This window comes from Lasioglossum baleicum, chromosome 2 (assembly GCF_051020765.1).
Source record: "Lasioglossum baleicum chromosome 2, iyLasBale1, whole genome shotgun sequence".
NCBI lineage: Eukaryota > Metazoa > Arthropoda > Insecta > Hymenoptera > Halictidae > Lasioglossum > Lasioglossum baleicum.
Window position 1 is genome coordinate 504,997 of NC_134930.1, and position 22,585 is coordinate 527,581.

Sequence of the window (22,585 nt, forward strand, 5' to 3'; positions counted from 1 at the left end):
GTAATTTTAATTGCAATGGTAATTTTTATTTGTATTACACTTTTTATTCCACATGCGTTCTTTCAATAAAGATATTTAATTTTAAGTGGCTTAATTTTAAACTCGTTTTTGTCGAAATCTATTTTTATCCTCCTCTTCTTTTATTTTAGTTAACATTTATGGGCCTTTATGACTTCTTAGGGACCTCTTAAAGACCTCCTAAATGTCCTACGATGTCCTCAATACTCAATATCTTTTTAAATGTCTCCTGAAAGTTTCCTGAACGTCTTTTAGACGTCATACAGACGTACAGTTTTAAAAAAATGGATTCGGGGGACATTCGGGAGACGTTCGTAGGACATTCGGAACGTCTCTAACACGTTGGAATATTCAACTACAGACGTCTAAAGGACGTCTTTAAGGCGTACCGTTTTCTAAAACAAGACATTCGAGGGATATTCGGGAGACGTTCATAGGACATTCGGAACGTCCCTAAGACGTTTGAATGTGCAACTACAGCCGTCTTAAAGACGTCTTTAGGACGTTTTTGTGCTATCTGGGGTACTCCATACTGGGACGCGACGGCAGTAGCTGTCCAACTATACGTTTATACTCGACGTACATACGCCTTATATTAACTCGTTGTTTTTACACTCAAATAGCAAATTATTTAACTAAATGTACGTACAATTAGTCTTCTATTAGCTTGTATAACATACGTAGAAGATTTTACTGCCCCTAAGTTTCACATATCTAAGAAGAAAAATAACCTCCTCCTTTTTCGAAGTCGGTTAATAATTAAAGTGGCTCACTTTGATCTTCCGTTGTTGTTTTGATTTAATTAAAGATCTTGAAAAAAAGGAGCAAGTAAAAAGATTATAGAAGAACATTTGTCAAAAAAGGAAGAAAAAAGGAGATTCAAAATTAAAAAAGGAAAAGAACAAGAAATGAATAGAAATTTAGACGAAAGAAAAGAGATAATTACACAACAAATTAAAGATATTCAGTTAAAAATCAATGATAAATCTAAAAAGATAAGGTCTAAAGCAACTAACGAAAATAATGATGAAATTAAAGAACAGAAAGCGAAATTATGCACTCGATTAGAAAATATGGAGAAACAAGTATTGTCTCTTGAAATGTTTATTTTACAACAAAAAATGAAAGTTTGACAGGATAGAATTTAATGTAATGATATTTTGATATATAAATCATTGCAGGTTTAATAAAGTTAGATTTAATATAGATATAATTAAATGTAAATTCAATTTGTCCCGGTATAGGCTTTACTTCTGTCCAGGTGCTATCTTAGATTGGATTTAATATGTCCACGTATAGGTTAGAATGAATCTTGTTAATACAATTCAAATATTAAACTAAATAATGATTTCGGGATTTTAGATTACTTTGAACCTGTCCAGGTTTAGGGCGCTTCGCTTTGTTCAGTCGGCTGGCTCTCTCGCTACTTGGAGAAAAACAGCGGCCAATAAATTCTTGTCCGACTCGGTGGTGGAAAGGAGAGCTGAAATTGTTTATCGGACTATAGCTAAAGGGTAGTGACGCCCGGCGTCTGCGCGTCGCGACGGTTTCTATGTATAGCTAATGATACAGCGGACGTTGAGGGCATCGGTTCCTGCGTGCGAATCATATGTTCATTGCAAGCCTGGGCATCGGCCAAGGCGCATGGGTTTTCACTTCGAAAAGTGGCCCTGCTCGATAAATCGATACAAGTCTCTCCAAGTGAAAATTCCAAGTTCTAGTCCGCGTAGAGTCCTCTCGTCGTATGATACTCCGCGCGGAAGTCGCGCATCGTTCGCGACATCAAAAGTGTGTTACCTAGATCAGTTTAATTATTCCGGTTGAATCGACTGTCATATCTGATTTCGGTAAAATCAGTGTGAAACAGAGGGTGGCAGAAGCTGTGTGACTGGTAGTGCGTATTTCTCGTCTGTGGCTGCAGGAGACGTGCTCTTTCGACTGTGTATGTACTTCCAACCGATAAGGGCGGCAGTATATGTATATCGCGGTTCCTGTTTACAGAAAAAGGTAATTAGGCAGTGGTGGAATATGTGCTGTGTTGTCCCCTTTCCCCCTTTCGCGTGTCAAAGTTCGTCGCGGTTATCTACCCTTAGCTTCAAGAAACCTGTGATAATGATTCCGAGAAGTGAATCGTTACATCGTGCGTTACTTCACGTTGGGAATACAATTAATAACACACCGTCGCGTTCGACGAATTCGTAAGCTTATAAGAAATACACTCCGCGACAATACTATAAAACACCGCATAATGTAATTTCGTATTAAAGGAAAGAATTTTCGCTTCTCGCTTACACTGTGTTGTTTACATCAGGAGACGTTGTTCAACGCAGAGTGTTTACTGATATTTCTAAGAATTGCAATGTTACATAAAACCACTTCTTACTGGCCGCGACAAAACCATAAGACAGTTTTCGTTGACCAGTCAAACGGGAACAGTGCCCAGATATCATTCGACGTCTTAGACGTCCATTTAACGTCTATTTCAAGTCTTCAGACTGTCTTCAGACTGAAAGTCTTCCGTCCTCTAAGAAGACTCTTTAACGTTTACGTCTTTAAGACCATAAACCGTGTGTAGCATTGGTATTTTTTGTTCGAGTTAGCGTTTTTGCTCCAACTTCAATTTTTCAATTCCAACTTCGTCTTCAATTTCCATTTCAACTCTTCGATTCCAACTTCAATTTTTCAATTTCGACCTCAATTTCAACTTCAATTGCAACTTCTTCGATTTCAAAACTTCAATTTTTCAAATTACAATTTCAACTCTTCAATTTTTCAAATTTCAATTTCCATTTCAACTTCAATTTCAACTCTTCAAATTGCCATTTTAACTTCAATTTCAACTCTTCAAATTTCCATTACAACTTCAATTTCAATTCTTCGATTTCAACTTCAATCTTTCATTTTCGACTTCAATTTCAATCTTTCAATTTCAACTCTTGAATTTTTCAAATGTCAACTTCAATTTGCATTTCAACTTCAATTTCAACTCTTCGATTTCAACTTCAATCGTTATCAATTAATCAATCGTTATTATTTTTATAGTGATTTAATTGAAATTGTTAGTTTTATTACACTTTTTATGTCAATGCCACATGCGTTCTTCTGATAAAGCTAGGTATAACTTTAAACTCGTTTTTGTCGAAATCTATTTTTACTCTTCCCTTCTTTTAATTTAATTAACATTTATGGACCTTTAAGACTTCTTAGGGACGTCTTAAAGACCTCCCGAATGTCGTACGACCGTCTAATGAACGTCTTCTACACGTCAGACAGACGTCTTAGAGACTTACCGTTTTCTAACACAAGACGTTCAGAAGACGTTCGTAAGACATTCCGGACATCTTTAAGAAGTCTGAATGTCGAACTGCAGTCGTCTTTAAAACGTCTTTGTGCTATCTGGACAAAACCATAAGACAGTTTTCGTTGAGCAGTCAAACGGGAACAGTGTGCGAGTAGAATTTTCTTTCAAATTGTTAATATTAAACGTGCGACGTTAAACTTGATATTAAGTGTGTAAAATTTGTTGTTTTATGAAACGCCACGTGGAAAAAGGTTGGACGAGTGTGAGATTGAAGTAATTAATAATTTACGAGATTAAAACCATACGATAACTGAAATTTCGAAAATATTATGACGAAGTTGTTGTGTAATATATGTATATCACCATGCGAATTTATTAAAATTTATTACCACAAAAATGAATAGTAAATTATACAATATGGACATTAGGGTGGACCTTCGTTATACTTGGCGAAAATTATTTCGCAGACTTTTTTGTGGGACAACCTCTAGAATGGTGCCACTGGACGAAAAAATAATATGTGCAAAATTTGAAATTGATTGAATAACGGGAAATTGTGCCAAATCGACATTGAAAATTTGTTAATTTTGTAACTCGCTTTTCTCCATTGCAGTATATGGTCAGCATATATGTTTATATATCGTTGAATTTCTCTTTTTACGCACTATAACAATTTAGAAACAAAATGTAATATTGACTTGTTTTTTCGTCAAAAAATGGCAAATCTTGACGTGGAGTTTCCGCTGCCATCGGAGCTCGCATCCACGCTTTTATGTAAATATTGGCGAGAAAGACGCAAATGTCGCGAATTCCATTTCCTTCGTCGCCACATTTAACATGATCTGATTTTTAAATATTTCAATATTTATATTTCAACGAAATTTTCTAAAGGGATCTTTTTTATTGCTATAAAAATACGTTTAATAGTTTTTTGTATTAGTATTTTGTACTGTATTATATGTATAATGTATAAGTATATGTATACATATACAATATTGTATATATGTTTGTGCTACTAATAAAAATATGAAAAAATTTTTTAGGTAAAAGTTGTACTGTTTAATAAATTAAATATAATGCAAAAGATAAAGAAATTTTTTAAATGTCAATTTTTGAGATTTCAAGGTCACGAATTTTTTTAAAATCAATATTACATTTTGTTTCTAAATTGTTATAGTGCGTAAAAAGAGAAATTCAACGATACATAAACATATATGCTGACCATATACTGCAGTGGAGAAAAGCGGGTTACAAAATTAACAAATTTTCAAAGTCGATTTGGCACAATTTCCCGTTATTCGATCAATTTCAAATTTTCCACAGATTATTTTTTCGTCCAATGGCTCCATTCTAGGGGTTATCCCACAAAAAATTCGATAGTCGAAAAATAAGGTCCAGCCTAATGGACATTGTAAATAAGCAATTATCAAAACACGCAGCAAAGATAGCGAAACAAAAATTTATTTTCCTGCAAGATAATTCAGCTATGCATACTGCAAAGGTAGTGCAAGCTTACTTGGACAGTGAAGGAATAGATATTTTTCCATGGTCCGCGAGATCCCCTGACTTAAACATCATAGAACATTGTTGGGGAATACTAGCTATAGGGCAGTAACTCTAGACCCCCCAGGGGTCCGCATAGCCTTTACCGGGGGTCCGCGAACAATTTTCACATTTTGATATTAACAGATATTTTTGCTAAAAATAAAAAATAAAGATTATTCAAATCATTTTCATGCTCAAAATGTTGTTTCATGTTTAAAATTAGGTCTCAAGAACTACGTAAAATGCCTAGGGTTAGGATGGAGTCCGCAAAAAAATGTTGTTCGAGAGGGAGGCCCCGGACTACATAAGTTTAAGAACCACTGCTCTAGAGGAAAACAGTTTAATAACGTAGAAGAGCTAAAAATGTGCGTTGAAGAGGGGTGGACACGTTTAAGCCAAAAATAATAAAAGGATTGTATAAATCGTTACCAAGAAGAATGTTAGAAGTTATAAAAAATTAAGGTGGCACCACACATTATTAATAAATAACAAAAATTACCTCCACGCGTTATTTTCTTACACAGAACACACATAGCCTTATAGTTTTGTCGCGGCTAATAAGAGGTATTTCGATGTAGCTTCTAAGTTTTTCGAGATTTATCGAAATTTTAGAAAAATCTACGAGTTGAAGGACGTCTCCTGGTGAAACAATAACACGCTGTACGTAAGAAGGGGGAATTCTTTCTTTTAATACGAACTTACATGGTTTTTTTATATGATGTCTTATAGTTTATAGTTTACAGTAGGGTGGTTCTTATTTTCAACTTTTGAATTTCTTTTACGGCACACCCTACAGTTGTTCCAAATAATTCAGAAAAATCTGTGCAAAGTTTGAGTGCAAACGGATTAAACATTCAAATAATTAATTTAATCCTCATAAAATCGTTTTTCTCGAATAGGTAACTCCTAACTTATTTACCGCGTTGAAAAATATGTTAATAATAGACTTTTATATCCTATTACTTTTTCCGTAAAATACACAGTTTCCGAAAAAATTGAGGATTACGTCGGACCAAAATCCAAACATTTTTTCAATAAATGACGGTCTACGGACAACGGAATACATACAATGTAAGGAAAGTCTGCAATGCGGTGACTGAAAAATTTTATTTTCAGTAATTGTCGTCTTATCTATGTATTGTAATTATAATGCCAATGAACACTCGAGATTCTTCCGAGTAAAATAAGTCCAAACACAATATAAATGGGACTATTTTTATTGACTTAAATACATAATTAAAATAGTTTGCTCCATATTAAATCGATATAGCGTATTATATCTGAATAGTGTACACATATATTTTAGCATTGTAAATAGTGTAATAGTGTAGTGTGTGAATAAATTATTTTTTTGTTACAAAAGGTATTTTTTGTATTAAATATACTATAAACGATAGACTAACATTAAAAAATACATAAAATAATTTATACAGAATAAATATACTAATAAATAATAAATAACAATAGTATAACATTTAATAAAATATTACATTTAAGTAAGCTGACATAATTGCGCGCTTATAGCCACGCGCCGTTTCACCGCAGCGCGCCGCGCCGTATCCCGACGAACGACCGCGCTAGTGGAAGAGCACCACTGGCGTCAACGCATGTCGGGCGAAGATATTTTGCTTTCTGGTTCGGTAAAAACGTCGACCATGCAAACTTCACAGGGAGGTTTCTCAAGATAAAAGTCTGCTCTTTCGCGTGGTATAGTTCAATTTTTCGCTGGACCCTTATTTTTTGAGATAAATTCGAAAATATCCGCAAAAATTGGTGCAAAAGTGGTGCATCTCCGTCTTTAATCATTGTTTAAACATGTTTAAACAATCATAATGTATTAATATTGGATATCATTGTATTCGGGAAAGTCTACAGAATCTTTTGCTGTAAAGAACAATTCAATATCTTTTATAATAACATCACAATATTTGTTTAAAGTTGAAAAATATGTTTTTTTTTCAAAGCCATGATTTTCAAAAACTGTACGTATAGGGAAAAAATCAAAAGCAGATTCGGAATCAGCGCAAAAAACTCTATAAGAAGGACCCAACAGTATATTGAAATCAAATTTGGTGTTGGACAGTGTTATGAGACTAACTGTAAACAGTTGTACCAGTTTTGCAGAATTTATCCACAACAAATATCGCAATTATCTTTCCATGGGAAATGATCGAATAAGTTTCTTTTTATTCGAGCACGTATTATGATAATGATCATGCAAAATACAGGGTGGGGCAATAACTATGTCCACCTTGAATATCTCCGTTATTTGCAATAATATGGAAAAATGTTATCAACAGAAATTGCACGGACAGGGGGGGGACATGTTGTGACAAAAACATTTTTTGCGTGGGTGTAGGCATAGAGGAGATTCCAAGGTCACCTTGATTTTTTTAAATGGAATGTCCTATTTTTCATACCATAGATCGATAGAGTATAAAATTCTGAGTATAAAAGTGTTGACCTTCATATGTCCTAAACCTAACAGTTAACGAGATATTATCCAAAGAAGAACGAAAGTTATTTCGATAATATCTCTTCGTTAACCATTCGATTTAGGACATATGGAGGTCAATACATTTTTAAGGTCAATTTTTAAGGTCAATACATTTTAAAGTAGGTGCTTCCATTAAAAAAAGTCAAGGTGACCTTAGAATGTCCTCTATGCTTCCACCCACGCAAAAAATGTTTTTGTCACATGTTCCTCCCTATACCGTGCAATTTTTGTTGATAACATTTTTCCATATTGTGGCAAATAACGGAGATATTCAAGGTGGACATAGTTACTGCTCCACCCTGTCTAGTAGGTGCTTGAACCGATATCCTCCAACTGGAATATGGTGAGAACATATGGCAAATTATTTCGGTAATACATATGTAGTTATCTCTGACATTCAGAACATATGAAAATCAAAACATTTTCACTCAGAATTTGTTAATCTATCGACTTATGATACAAATAATAGGTCATTTCATGAAAACAAATGAAAGTGATCCTCGAATCACATCCTCGTTTCACAGTTTTCAGAAAATGTATCGTTTAATAGTTATTCGGGATGATCAAGTTAGTTGGGATCCATCCTGTATATGTATGTAGTAGGTTGGCAATTTGATTGTTTTATACTAGGTTTTGTCATGCTGCTGCTGCTTTTTTTTCAAGACCTACGGATAGGCACTTGCGAAACCTAATTCTGTTTCTCTGCACCAATAGAAGCGTATGAGGGACGTCCAATAATTTTCCGAAAAGTGGTTATTACTTGTAAACAACATGCCATATTTGTAGTTAATTAATGTGAGCATTGATTTGATGAGACTCGTTTTATTTATAATAATAATTATGACAGTACCGTACGATATTTTCACGAAGTAAAAATAAAGCACTTCATTGAATTATTCGTTTTTTTATTTAAAGATTTGGGGGAAATGTTGACGACGTTCCACGAGTTCACGGGAAATTATTGTCCTCGTAGCTCTGTTAAATGGTGTCAAGTTACGATCAGGTTACGATATGCTAGTCGATAACATAATCGTAATCTATTATGTGTTTCCATGAGTAATGCGAATTTCGTTTCCTATATTTCGAAGACAAAATACTGTAACACAATCCATTAGTTTTCTGTGTATTTCTCCTCATTTTCCATAACGTATGACATAATATTGTATAAGGGATTCATGCAATTTTTTGTATATTCTTATATTTTAACTTGCAACAGTTCGAAGAGAAATAGAATACTTTGACTATAAATCTTTATGGATCTACGAAAAATGTAAATTTCTGCAATATAGTTATTAACATTAAAAATCCGCCTAAAATTCGGCAACGCGACCAACAGCAGAGGTGGTGTACGTTGCATACGTCACACAGGCGCGCGACAGTCACGTATCAAAGTATCAAGTAACAAACGCATGCATACCTTGGTTCTCATTTGGGGCCCCAGCGAGGTGAAAATGTTTAATAAATCGTTGGACGACATTGAACCTACCTACTCGTTCAAATCCACATGGGCATTTCTATTGTAATATCCGCCCTATGGAATTATCGAGTAGAACGGGTGAATGCTCTTTCACTTTTAAATTCTTCTCAAATGACTAGTTTACTCGAGATCACAATCAAATGGTGGTGTCCATCGGGTCCATAAATGTTGAATAAAATCCCCACACCCAGATAGCATACGACGTCTTAAAGAAGTCCAATTTACATCTATTTCAAATCTGAAAGTATTGCATCCTAAGAAGACTCTGTACCGTTTACGTCTTTAAGACCATAAACAGTGTGGTTTTTATATACCCATAATCTAGCAGTATTACCATTCGTATTATTTGTTCGAGTTAATGTTTTTGCTTCAATTTCAACATCAATTTCAACTTCAATTTTTCAATGTCAACTCTTCAATTCTTCAAATTTCAACTTCAATTTTTCAATTTCAACTTTGTCTTCAATTCCCATTTCAGCTCTTCGATTTCAACTTCAATTTTTCAATTCCGACCTCAATTTCAACTTCTTCGATTTCAACTTCGATTTCAATTTCAACTCTTCAATTTTTCAAATTTCAATTTCAATTCTTCGATTTCAACTTCAATCTTTCTATTCCAACTCTTCAATTTTCCAAATTTCGTAATTGTGGAGCCGCTAGGAATTGAATATTGCGAGGACAAACCTGATACGATTGTCAGGGAGCCTCTAGGAATGGAGTTAAACGCAGACGAACCTGATACGATTGTCAGGGAGTTGCTAGGATGCGGACGAACCTGATTCGATTGTCAGGGAGCCGCAAGGATAGTACAGTTTTCGTGGACGAACGCAATGCGTAATTGGGGAGCCACTAGGTGCGATAATCGAAGGTGAATCTGAGGTGCAATCGGTGGACTGCTAGGAGGCAGTAGAACAGCGCGGACGAACCCAATGAGTAATTGGGGAGCCGCTGCTGGGAGGTTGGATGAAGGCACGGACGAACCTGATACGATTGTCAGGGAGCCGCTAGGTTGGATAAATCTCTGGTTGGATGATTTAGATAGGAATTGTTAGTGGGCCTCGTAACAAGTATAATCTAATTGATACAATCCGAGCGGTTAGATTGTATCGTGTGGGAACGTTCAATTATTCGATTAGGATGTAGGAACGATAACAATGGGTTTAGTGAGTTTACAAAAAACACAAATACATACATATATATATATATATATATATATATATATGTATCGCGTATGTGTCGCGATCGGAATGAAAATAAAAGACATAGAGTGTAAAAGAAGGAATTTACCTAAACTACGATGCTCGGTTTTGACGCACTGGCAATGCGGGGGTCTCGAATCAATTGTAGAGAAATGCCTAACAGATTTTATACCGAGCTCGCGGAATCTGTACGGTTGACATTGTTTCGAAGGGAAACTTTAGCCCGATCTAACTGGAAATTGACTTTTTCGAGATACGGCACGACGTGACGCGATACGTGTCTACCGAAGTACTAGCCCCCGAGTGCAGAAATGTACGGGTTTATATACCCCTAAAATGAGTGGGGTGATCTATTAATTATCTAAAGTGGCGTAGTGCCACCCAAGTAGCCACAAGTAGCCACGTACGTCCCTAAAACGTACGCAGAATGGACGTAGGACGTTTGGACGTGAACCGTACGTTTTAGGGACGTACGTGGCTACTTGGGCATACTCTCGTTTTTTGTCATTTTCCATTAGACCGAGCCATAGTTCGGTCTTCGTCAAAAGGGACTCGAGATATGATTCTGTTATCTAGGGACGCTTCCTGCCAGATACAATCTTGAAGAGATTTTCTTGAGAAAGTCGAAAGAGATCGGTTCTGTAACCGTCACAGGTCCATAAATGATAATTCAATTAAAAGAAGGGATGAGTAAAAATAGATTTCGACAAAAACGAGTTTAAAGTTAAATCTAGCTTTATCAGAAGAACGCATGTGCAATAACAAGTGTAATAAAAATAACCATTGCAATTAAAATCACTATAAAAATAATAAAAAATGAAGTTGAAATTGACGTTGACATTGAAAAATTGAAATTGAACAGTTGAAATCGAAGAGTTGAAATTGAAAAATTGAAATTGAAGAGTGAAATTAACGTGTTGAAATTGAAAAATTGAAGTTTGAAAAGGTGCAATTGATGTTGCAGAATTGATATTGAAATTGAAGTCGAAGAGTTGATATTGAAATTGAAGTCGAAGAGTTGATATTGAAATTGAATTTGAAGAGTTGATATTGAAATTGAAGTTGAAGAGTTGATATTGATATTGAAGTTGAAACTGAAAAATTGACGTCGAAATTGAAGAGTTGAAATTGAGAAATTGAGATTGAAAAATTGAAGTTTGAAGAGTTGCAATTGATGGTGCAGAGTTGATATTGAAATTGAAGTTGAAACTGAAAAATTGACGTCGAAATTGAAAAATTGAAATTGGAGAGTTGAAATTGAAAAATTGAAATTGACGAGTTGAAATTGAAAAATTGAAATTGGAGAGTTGAAATTTTAAAATTGAAATTGACGAGTTGAAATTGAAAAATTGAAATTGGAAAGTTGAAATTGAAAAATTGAAATTGAAGAGTTGAAATTGAAGCATTGAAATTATAGAGTTGAAATTGAAGAGTTGAAATTGAAAAATTGAAATTGAAGAGTTGAAATGAAAAATTGAAATTGAAGAATTGAAATTGAAGTTGAATGAAAACACTAACTCGAACAAATAATACCAAGGCTAGTACTGCTCGATCATAGCTATATAATACCCACATTGTTTATGGTCTTAAATACATCTTTTTAGGACGTAACACTTTCAGACTTGAAATAGTCGTAAAATGGACGTCTTGAAGACGTCGTGTGCAATCTGGGTTCCGTTCGCAGAAATCACACACGACCTCAAGATGTCCGTTCCATCTGTGAGCAAGTCTCGCGACGTAAATCAAGTTGAATAAAGTACAGTGTTTCAACATTAAAGGATTACCAGTTCTTTACATTCTCCTCATTCCCCTCAGACAACTTGTACTCTCTGTAAACTCGTAGTGCGGGTGTATGATATTGTAAATAGTGCTAGAGCGTTTATTCCAGTATATTAGGTACGGTGTTATGAACAATTATAGTGTAGGATAAGGATTTGTGGATAGTTTTGAGAAGAATTTAAAAGTAAAAGGGCACTGACCCCTTCTACTCGATAATTCCATAGGGCGGATATTAGAAATGCCCTTGTGGATTTTAACGAGTAGGTAGGTTCAATGTCGTCCAACGAGTTTTTAAACATTTTCACCTCGCTGGGGCCCCAAATGAGAACCAAGGTATGCATGCGTTTGTCACTAGTTACGAGACTGTCGCGCTCCTGTGTGACGTGCGCAACGTGCACCGCTGTTGAGAAGTTGCCGCTTTTTGAGCAGATTTTTAACTGTTAATAACTAAATAACGAAGCCGAAATCGCAATTTTTTGATTCTTCATTTTCGTCTTATATTATCGTCGAGATCCACCCCTTAAATTTTCTCCCACCTGTAGCTAAACATCCTGTATATTTCACATTATTACACATTTTGCTCACAATCAGACTCGACAAAATTGGGTTATAGAGATCTAAGGAGCCGTTATTTGCCAAATTGATCAAATTGTGATGAGGTAATGGCACGCAGTGTTTGATAGCGTAATTCTAGTGCTCTCTGAATTTATAGCAGTTGTAAATTCTGTATCTTACGAAACACCGACCGAGCCAGACTATAAAAGAAGCCGGCGCGGCGACAAAGGTAAACATTTAGATTCCCGCGCAATTATCTTCGTGCTGTCTTTGCCAAGCACGGAAACACCGATTGTTTAATTATCGATAATCACTGCCCAACGCATTTTAATCGCGTTTACAGTGTTTTCTTTTTGATACGGCTCGACATCGTTTCCAAAGATTACGGTAGCAAATTGACCGATTAACGAACTGCTCTTCCACTCTTTGTTATTGAACAATCCGTTTTCAAGTGGATCCGGACTGGCCAAAGCCTATGAAAGTTCAAGTGCTGAAAACGATTAAACAATTCAGATTTTATCAGGGTATTCCAGCCTCGCGTGTCATTTTCTAGGCCTTTTTCGAATTTTTCGAGAAATAAAAACACTGTTTTGTTCGTTGATTTTTCCCACATATATTTACGATTATTTCGACACGAAAGAGAGATGTGGAAGGATGAATACAAAATTCAAATTTAAAGGAACAGTCTTGGTTGTTGTCGAAAAATTCCTCGTTCCAAACGAAAATAATATACAGCGTGGGGCAATTACTATGTCCACCTTGAATATCTCCGTTATTTGCTATAATATGGAAAAATGTAATCAACAGAAATTGCACGGTACAGAGGGGGGGCCTGTTGTGAGAAAAACATTTTTTGCGTAGGTGGAGGCATAGAGGAGATTCCAAGGTTGTCTTGATTTTTTAAAATGGAATGTCCTATTTTTTATACCATAAGTCGATAGAGTATCAAATTCTGAGTATAAAAGGGTTGACCTTCATATAGTGACAACATATAGGCTCCGAAAATTTCATTGAAATTGGTTAATTGGTTTACGAGTTATAAACGATTAAAAGTGGTACAAAAAGAACGAAAATCTTGAAAAATTGCAATTTTTACCACTTTTAATCGTTTATAACTCGTCAACCGATTAACCAATTTCAATGAAATTTTCGGAGCCTATATAATTTATACAAGTTGACCAAACACATCTTTTAAATTTTCGATATTGGCCCAGCTGAAAAAGTCGTGAACATCAATTTGTTCTATTGTTTTTCACAATTCTGACCAAATGCATTTTTCCAACATATAGCAGTATAGATTAATTATATACTATATATTAATATAATAGATTTAATTTAATTATGATGATCATGTAAATTATATATATATGGTAACTTACCTCATCCTCATTATATTGTTTCGTTTGTATTTCGATAAAAAGTTATTGGTTGCATTCAGTGGTATAGGCATGCGATGATGGGACAAGAATCCGTAAAAATTAACGTAATCTCGTTAGGATCTTAGGAGAACGCCTAGAGGTACAGTGTGACAAACACAGTAGACTTTTCTATGTAAGTAAATGTAACGTATGGTGAAAGAATTGCATGTAAAAAATATATATATATGTATATATATATATATATATATATATATATATATATATATATATATATATACAGGGTGCTTCGTCTAAAACAGGACACCTATATGTATATCTCTTCAGGTTATCGTGATGCAAAAAATATTTGTTACGTAATGTGCATATCATCAATGGAACAAATATCTGGCAAGAATATTTTTTTCCAAAGGTCATTTCTTCGGAATTATCAAGGTCATCGATGTTTTTTGATACATAACTACATTTTTATTTTATTGCACCGTGTAACTAATCGAAAAATACATTCAAATATGTATAATAACATGACCTTGAATAAAATGACCTTGATCTTCGAAAATTAAAGTTTTACCTTCAGATCAAGCTCAAGGTAATGTTATTATACATATCTGAATGTATTTTTCGATCAGTTACACGGTGCAATAAAATAAAAATGTAGTTATGTATCAACAAAACATCGATGACCTTGATAATTCCGAAAAAATGACCTTTGGAAAAAAATATTCTTGCCAGATATTTGTTTCATTGATGATATGCACATTATGTAACAAATATTTTTTGCATCACGATAACCTGAAGAGATATACCGGGTGGTTCACGACAAACAGGCCACCTAAATAGCTCCGTTAGAATTAGAGATAGAAGAAAATGTTAGAGAGAAAAGTTGTACTGTTAAAGGGGGCAAATATGGTGATATAAAAAAATGTTCCGATTGTAGTCGTTTTTAAGGTCTTTTGAAGGTCATAGATGATTTTTAAATAGCACCATATATTTTTAACATCACAGTGTTGTAGCTGATGTCAAGACGGGTACAATGATGTGGTACACTATGACCTTCAAATGACCTTGGACTCATTAATAGATACAATTTGACTACTCAGTTTGATCAACGGAAATTTAATTTCTTCAGCCATTAGGTCTCACAACACGTATTCCGTTAACGGAAGGTGATCTCTAAGCGTACACAAACAAGATTATCAACAAACTACTGGCATGTATGCCGAGTCATTTATGGTCATCGAATTATTGCGAGTGTATCAGTTTATCAATAACCGTTTAACGATGCGTTACTCAAACGAGCATAAGACCGATTTTATTTCCATTTATTACGAAAGTCGTCAATGTCTTCGAGGAGCTGTTCGTCATTAAAAAGACCGATTTCCTGGTCGCAGATGTCCATCTCGTTCTACCTATTCAAATTTATTAAAAAAGTTCCGTGAATTAGGCAGTGTAGGACGGAATACGTGTTATGAGACCTAATGGCTGAAGAAATTAAATTTCCGTTGATGAAACAGAGTAGTCAAATTATATCTATTAATGAGTCCAAGGTCATTTGAAGGTCATAGTGTACCACATCATTGTACTCGTCTTGACATCAGCTACAACACTGTGATGTTAAAAATATATGGTGCTATTTAAAAATCATCGATGACCTTCAAAAGACCTTAAAAACGACTACAATCGGAACATTTTTTTATATCACCATATTTGCCCCCTTTAACAGTACAACTTTTCTCTCTAACATTTTCTTCTATCTCTAATCCTAACGTAGCTATTTAGGTAGCCTGTTTGTCGTGAACCACCCGGTATAGGTGTCCTGTTTTCGACGAAGCACCCTGTATATGGAAGGAACGTAAATATCTATTTATTGCTTTGTGTCAATACAATGATGTTGGCGTAACATAAGGAAAAATGATCAAATATAGTATCAAATAATACAAAATTTAATATTATCTGCACTATGCGTCACAGTTATTTTATTACACGACAAAATTGAATACTTTACTGTGAATTAAATATTCACTTTTCGTGAATATAAATATATTTTCATACATACTAAAAATAAAAATTGAAATAGAAATTGAAATTGATACTGATATTGACATTGACATTGACATTGACATTGACATTGACATTGACATTGATATTGATATTGAAAAAAATGAAAATGAATTCAAACAGTAAAATTTGGGGCAACTACTGTTGGAGATCGGATACGAGGATCAGTGGGAGTCAGTGGGTTATAAATTGCAGCTAGTACACTTTGTTTCACACACACGTTTAATGAGCGTACTCAACAAAACACAACAATTAAATACATTAAATTATGTGAGAATGCGGTGCCACGAATGAAGAGTTCGACTTGTGTAGCGGTTAAGCGAAGATCGGTGTCACGAAGGTAGATCCGCGGTGGCCGTTAACAATGATCTGGTGATCTCGATCAGCAGGTGCGTAACCGAAAATCACGCGTTCGGCGTATCGCGAAGTGGGGAGTCGCGCGGCTGACGTGACGTCATCCGCTCGGTTACGCGATGTCGGTTGGAGCGGATCAGCCGAGTCTAGATCGGCCGGAACACAACTACTTACTAAGAAAAATATTATTACTATTATTAAAACCATAAATTTCGATCGATAAAAACCCTTCCTGTATTATTACAAAAATGGCGAAAAATTTACTAAGAAAGCGTAGTTACGACAGCGCCCACTAGATGGACAAATTGTCGAACGAACTTTCTCACAAGTACTAAAACTGTCACCAATTAGTGTAATAATACCTTTCCTCAAGACATTTGTGTCTAAGGCAGGGCCCGATAGATAGCCTTACTGATGAGTCCTCTAGCGGGTCTAGGACGAAACACACCACCTGTTTTCCTCCCGATTCAAACCCGAGTCCAGAACGTTATCAAGTTTCAAAATCCGAAGCGGAACGTTTTATGCCCTACATAACATAGCTATTCAGTGTAGAATTTGATCGAACCGTAGCGCCGCGAAAAATATTATTACTATTATTACTAATTTGAGGTTAGATTGGGATTAGGTACGTGTGTGGACTATGTTTTGATAAATATTTTCCACGATATTTCTTCATAAACATTTTCTAAAATATTTCCTCTATGTTAGTGATATTACCTATGGGAATTAAGGTAGATCCCCATGTCGGAGTCACCACTGTGGCGTAAATAAATGTTCGCCGACAATGGAGTGCCAGAGGCCACGTGGATTGTACAGAGGATTTAACTCAGGGTCACCAGTGTAGGGAAATTATCGTGAGCCTACACACTCACGTAGTATGACTCTATCAGAAGGAATGACTCTGGGAGGTAAATAATGGTTCACAGATTACACCGAACAGCTCACTTTATTAGCTGTGTCGTCACGGATAGCAAAGGTGCTATAATACGAGTATTATACAGAAGCAGTTACGACTAACCAAAACGTGGTCGACAGAAACGAGAGCGAGGATAAAACACGTGCTTCTACTATGAGAACTCACGACGAACAGGATGAGCGTAATAGCTCATCCCAGCGTTTCTCTCAGAAGCACCTTGTGCGCAGGCGGGGAGCCTCGCCATTGGACGAGTGCAGCGCCGAGCCCACATACATACCTATGGGGGCTACCATAACATAGATGATGATGAGATGGGAGCTCGACCACTATGAAAGAGGAGGAAAAAGGAAGGAGCGTTTCGTCCTGGGCCCGCTAGAGGATTCATCAGTAAGGCTGACTAGCGGGCCCTAGCCTTAGGGTAAGATCACAGTGGGTCCTACATCAGACAGACTTGGTGACGTCAGAGCCGTCTGGCAGACATTTCGAATGTGTGGGTAGCCCCAGGTAGGCCCGTCTGTGAGACCCTTCTAGTTTCGTCCTGCATCGACCGACAGGACGGCCCTCGTTTTTGAAACTCGGAGTTTATTGTACCAGCATTTGCTGGCCGTTCCCGGGGTTGTTCTCTATGGAGAGGTTTATGACAGGTCATTACTATTGAGCTGGAAGTCGACACTTTCTCGGACAACGCGTGTTGACACAGTAAAAAATTATGAATTGGACGCGCTAAAACAGTTTTCTGAAAAATAGCTTCGCCGTCGATCGCCCAATAATGACCCGTCCATTTGCATGCCCAATATTTTATTGCACGTGGCGATAGCCGCTACGCTATCGTACGTCGCACAGTGGTGCAAAATCCCCAAGACGTGGCAATAATTCGTTTATTATGGCAATGTCATTTTGAAAAATCTATGTGTATTGAAATACATTGCAGTATTAATACGTTACAGTATTAATGCAACGATTGTAGATTATAATAGAACCTAAGCACAAACACTGACATTGGAAACAACTACGACATATAGTATTGAAGAAAAAAATTTTTTCTCATTTCTTTGTTATTTTTGTGTATATGCACTCCTTGATTTTCAAAAGTTTCATAGTGTAAATATTATTCAGTGCGGTGAGTACATTACCGCCGGACCTCGTTCAGCGAAGCCTTTTAGAAACTCGGGGTTTATTGCACCAGCATTTGCTTTGTAGCAAAGTTCTTATTTTTTACAATGACCATTATCATAATGTTTTTAGCGCGTCCAATTCATAATGTTCGACAAAGCATGCTCCGTTCTTTACAATATTTTGTTTTCGGCTGTACCAGCAAATGCTGGTACAATAAACTCCGAGTTTCCAAAAGGCTACGCTGAACGAGGTCCGGCGGTCTGCAACAGCTGTCTTGCCAGGAAAAACCATTTGCATCTTGTATGATTCATCTTGAATCAAGGTAACAAAAATCAGATTGAAGCACTATACATATGCCCCCTAGGAACCATGCAACATTTGTTTGAACATTTTTTTCGCACGAGAAATAGCTTGCGAATTATTTGAGATCGTCATGTTGTCAGACTCACCCTGCAAACTACAAACAGCTGTTAGGTTTGAATTGTTTGTTATTTTGAGTCCATAAAATTGCTGAATATTCTCTAGGCATGCTGAAATAAGGTTCTACAGCGTTTGTCCTAAAATTACACCTTTCACGTAGTGAAAAATCATTTTTAATCTGTTTATGTTCAACAAGTAGTCGAATACACTGCCCCGTACGAGCGATTATACCGTTACCTCCCTCTACTACGCGATTGCAGGGGGTGGCAAGGCGCCATCTCGTATGGGTCCGAACTAGTGTCATTGTATTGATGCGAGCCTGAGAAGGAGCTGTTCAGGGCAGGAGTACGGTGACGTGTCTAGGTTTGAATGCGCGGCCGATTGGGTCAGAGTGGAGGAGGCAGGCCTCGTTTCACACGCATTTGCGGCTGTTGTCGTCAAAGCATTGGCTACAGCGACCACACATACCATGTAGCGTGCAACGTGGAAGTCAAAACATTGGGACTACAGGCGCGGCTGTGGTGGGGATAGGCAGACCTAGCAATGATAGGCTCGATTTGTTTATGTGCCGTTCCCGGGGCTGCTCTCTATGAAGAGGTTTATGACAGATCATTACTATTGAGCTGGAAGTCGGCACTTTCTCGGACAACACGAGTTGTACTTTACTTAACTCAGTTTGCGACATTTTTAACTTTCCGATAAATAAGGTCACTATCGTTTTGAAAACAGCGAGATAAACGATTTTCTTGAATCCATATTTATTATGCTTAACATTTTTAAAACTAAGAAAATGAAAACACTATCCGGATGTGGCGTGTTTCAGTTTTTTTCAAAAATCAGACGATCAATGAAATGATAATTAAAATAAACAACAATTAAAGATAATAATTCTGCTTACGATTGATCTAAAAATCGCAGTATCTTATATAATTGTTTTAGTTTTTAATTATTCTCGAGTATCCATACTTCCGTGAACGTTGATCTACATACAATTAATGCACATGTACATATCAGTCCATGCAAAATAGGACTCCTGTTTCGAATTTTGTTCAAATTTGAATATGTTGCAGTCTTTAGTAAAATATGAACGTATCTCAAAGAGAATTCTTTGAAATCTTGAAAATTGATGGTTCTACGCGGACGTGGAATATGTCACAACTTTTTCATTACATTATAACGGCCAAACTAACAAAACAATGACAATTTTAGTTTTCGGTGCACATAGTGAAACCATAAGAGTATTTAATAAAAATTATTTCAGTTGAAAAAATATTCAAACCTAACAGCTGTTTGAAAGAATGGTAATTATTTTCACGGCGCTCAGGTTCGATCAATTTCTACACTAAATGTATATAGCTGAGAGGCATGAACCGTTATAGTCCAGGTTTGAACCAGATAACGCTTCCGATTCGGAAGGACGCCTAGGACGAAACACACCACCTTTGTTTTCCTCCAATAAAATAGCACTTGGCATCTTTGCAGATTCAAATCCGAATCGGAAGCGTTATCTGGTACAAACCCGGACTATAACGGTTCATGCCTCTCAGCTATATTCATTTAGTGTAGAAATTGATCGAACCTGAGCGCCGTGAAAATAATTACCATTCTTTCAAATAGTGCGATCGTGAAAATACCTCCTTTATCTTATAGATGGCGAAAAATTAGAGTTAAAGCCTTGGTTCGACAAACGTCCGCAAGATGGACAGGCGGTTGAACAAGACTTTCTCACAAGTTACTAAACTGACACCACTTAGTATATTAAGAACTTTCCTCATGACATTTGTTGTCTAAGGCAGGGTCCGCTAGATAGCCTTACTGATGAGTCCTCTAGCGGGCCTAGGACGAAACACTCCACCTTTGTTTTCCTCCAATAAAATAGCACTTGGCATCTTTGCAGATTCAAATCCGAATCGGAAGCGTTATCTGGTTCAAACCCGGACTATAACGGTTCATGCCTCTCAGCTATATTCATTTAGTGTAGAAATTGATCGAACCTGAGCGCCGTGAAAATAATTACCATTCTTTCAAATAGTGCGATCGTGAAAATACCTCCTTTATCTAACAGCTGTTTGTAGTTTGCAGGGTGAGTCTGACAACATGACGATCTCAAATAATTCGCAAGCTATTTCTCGTGCGAAAAAAATGTTCAAACAAATGTTGCATGGTTCCTAGGGGGCATATGTATAGTGCTTCAATCTGATTTTTGTTACCTTGATTCAAGATGAATCATACAAGATGCAAATGGTTTTTCCTGGCAAGACAGCTGTTGCAGACCGCCGGACCTCGTTCAGCGTAGCCTTTTGGAAACTCGGAGTTTATTGTACCAGCATTTGCTGGTACAGCCGAAAACAAAATATTGTAAAGAACGGAGCATGCTTTGTCGAACATTATGAATTGGACGCGCTAAAAACATTATGATAATGGTCATTGTAAAAAATAAGAACTTTGCTACAAAGCAAATGCTGGTGCAATAAACCCCGAGTTTCTAAAAGGCTTCGCTGAACGAGGTCCGGCGGTAATGTACTCACCGCACTGAATAATATTTACACTATGAAACTTTTGAAAATCAAGGAGTGCATATATACAAAAATAACAAAGAAATGAGAAAAAATTTTTTTCTTCAATACTATATGTCGCAGTTGTTTCTAATGTCAGTGTTTGTGCTTAGGTTCTATTATAATCTACAATCGTTGCATTAATACTGTAACGTATTAATACTGCAATGTATTTCAATACACATAGATTTTTCAAAATGACATTGCCATAATAAACGAATTATTGCCACGTCTTGGGGATTTTGCACCACTGTGCGACGTACGGTAGCGTAGCGGCTATCGCCACGTACAATAAAATATTGGGCATGCAAATGGACGGGTCATTATTGGGCGATCGACGGCGAAGCTATTTTTCAGAAAACTGTTTTTAGCGCGTCCAATTCATAATTTTTTACTGTGTCAACACGCGTTGTCCGAGAAAGTGTCGACTTCCAGCTCAATAGTAATGACCTGTCATAAACCTCTCCATAGAGAACAACCCCGGGAACGGCCAGCAAATGCTGGTACAATAAACTCCGAGTTTCAAAAACGAGGGCCGTCCTGTCGGTCGATGCAGGACGAAACTAGAAGGGTCTCACAGACGGGCCTACCTGGGGCTACCCACACATTCGAAATGTCTGCCAGACGGCTCTGACGTCACCAAGTCTGTCTGATGTAGGACCCACTGTGATCTTACCCTTAGACGGTTGTTTTTGCTGTTTAAAAATTGTTTATTTCAGGCATAAGAATGTTTGACAATGGTTGAAAATACTAAAAAAATAAACGAAAAGTATCTTATTGCTAAAAATAAATTTCTAATTATTACTAATGTAAAGGCACATTAGAGGTCTACTTGTGACGGTTTTGTACGTCGAGGAGCAGTTTATCTGAACTCCTCGTATTAATTACTAGGTATCACAGTAATATATAAATTCGATTCACAGTCGTATTTATTTTAACTTGCACTTATATTGCTCCCGAAAAACGCCTTATAAAACTAGGAGCTTACTTTTGGATGATAGTACAGGGTGAATGGTATGGGCGGTGAGGTGATGTATATTTACAAGTGAGGTATAGGTGAAATAATGATATGATGCTATTTACAGGTGAGATAGTGATGCAATGAGCCTATTTACAGAGCGAGGAGAAAAAGAAGAAAAAGGACAAGAGATCATATAATATAATATATCCTAACTATGTTATCATAATACAGGGTGTCCCAAAATTCGTGAAAATCCCGAAAGAGGGTGGTTCCTGAGACCATTCTAAGAGACATTTTCCTTTGCACCAAAGTCAACTGCGGCTTTGTTTAGGAGTTATTAACGAAAAACACGGACTAATCAGAGCGCGCCCTGGGCCGCAGCGCCGTCACGATGCGATGTCACGGCGTACCGCGACACTCGCTTGCCGGCGCGGCTTGGCGCGCCGGGCCAGGGCGCG

At 36.6% G+C, this 22,585-nt stretch overlaps 1 protein-coding gene across 5 annotated transcripts in view; it reads left to right on the forward strand.

The window, feature by feature from the left end:
- The first annotated feature begins 1,594 nt into the window (after nt 1-1,594).
- Nucleotides 1,595-22,585, forward strand: part of Axed (BTB/POZ domain-containing protein axundead) — a 315,604-nt gene continuing 294,613 nt past the window's right edge. For 2 of the 5 annotated variants that reach the window (XM_076445238.1, XM_076445202.1), the window contains exon 1: nt 1,595-2,025. In XM_076445238.1, coding sequence (XP_076301353.1) covers nt 1,994-2,025 — 32 coding nt within the window. In that variant the 5' untranslated portion in view covers nt 1,595-1,993. The remainder of the gene's footprint in view (nt 2,026-22,585) is intronic. The other 3 variants (XM_076445221.1, XM_076445230.1, XM_076445211.1) reach the window with 2 other exon arrangements.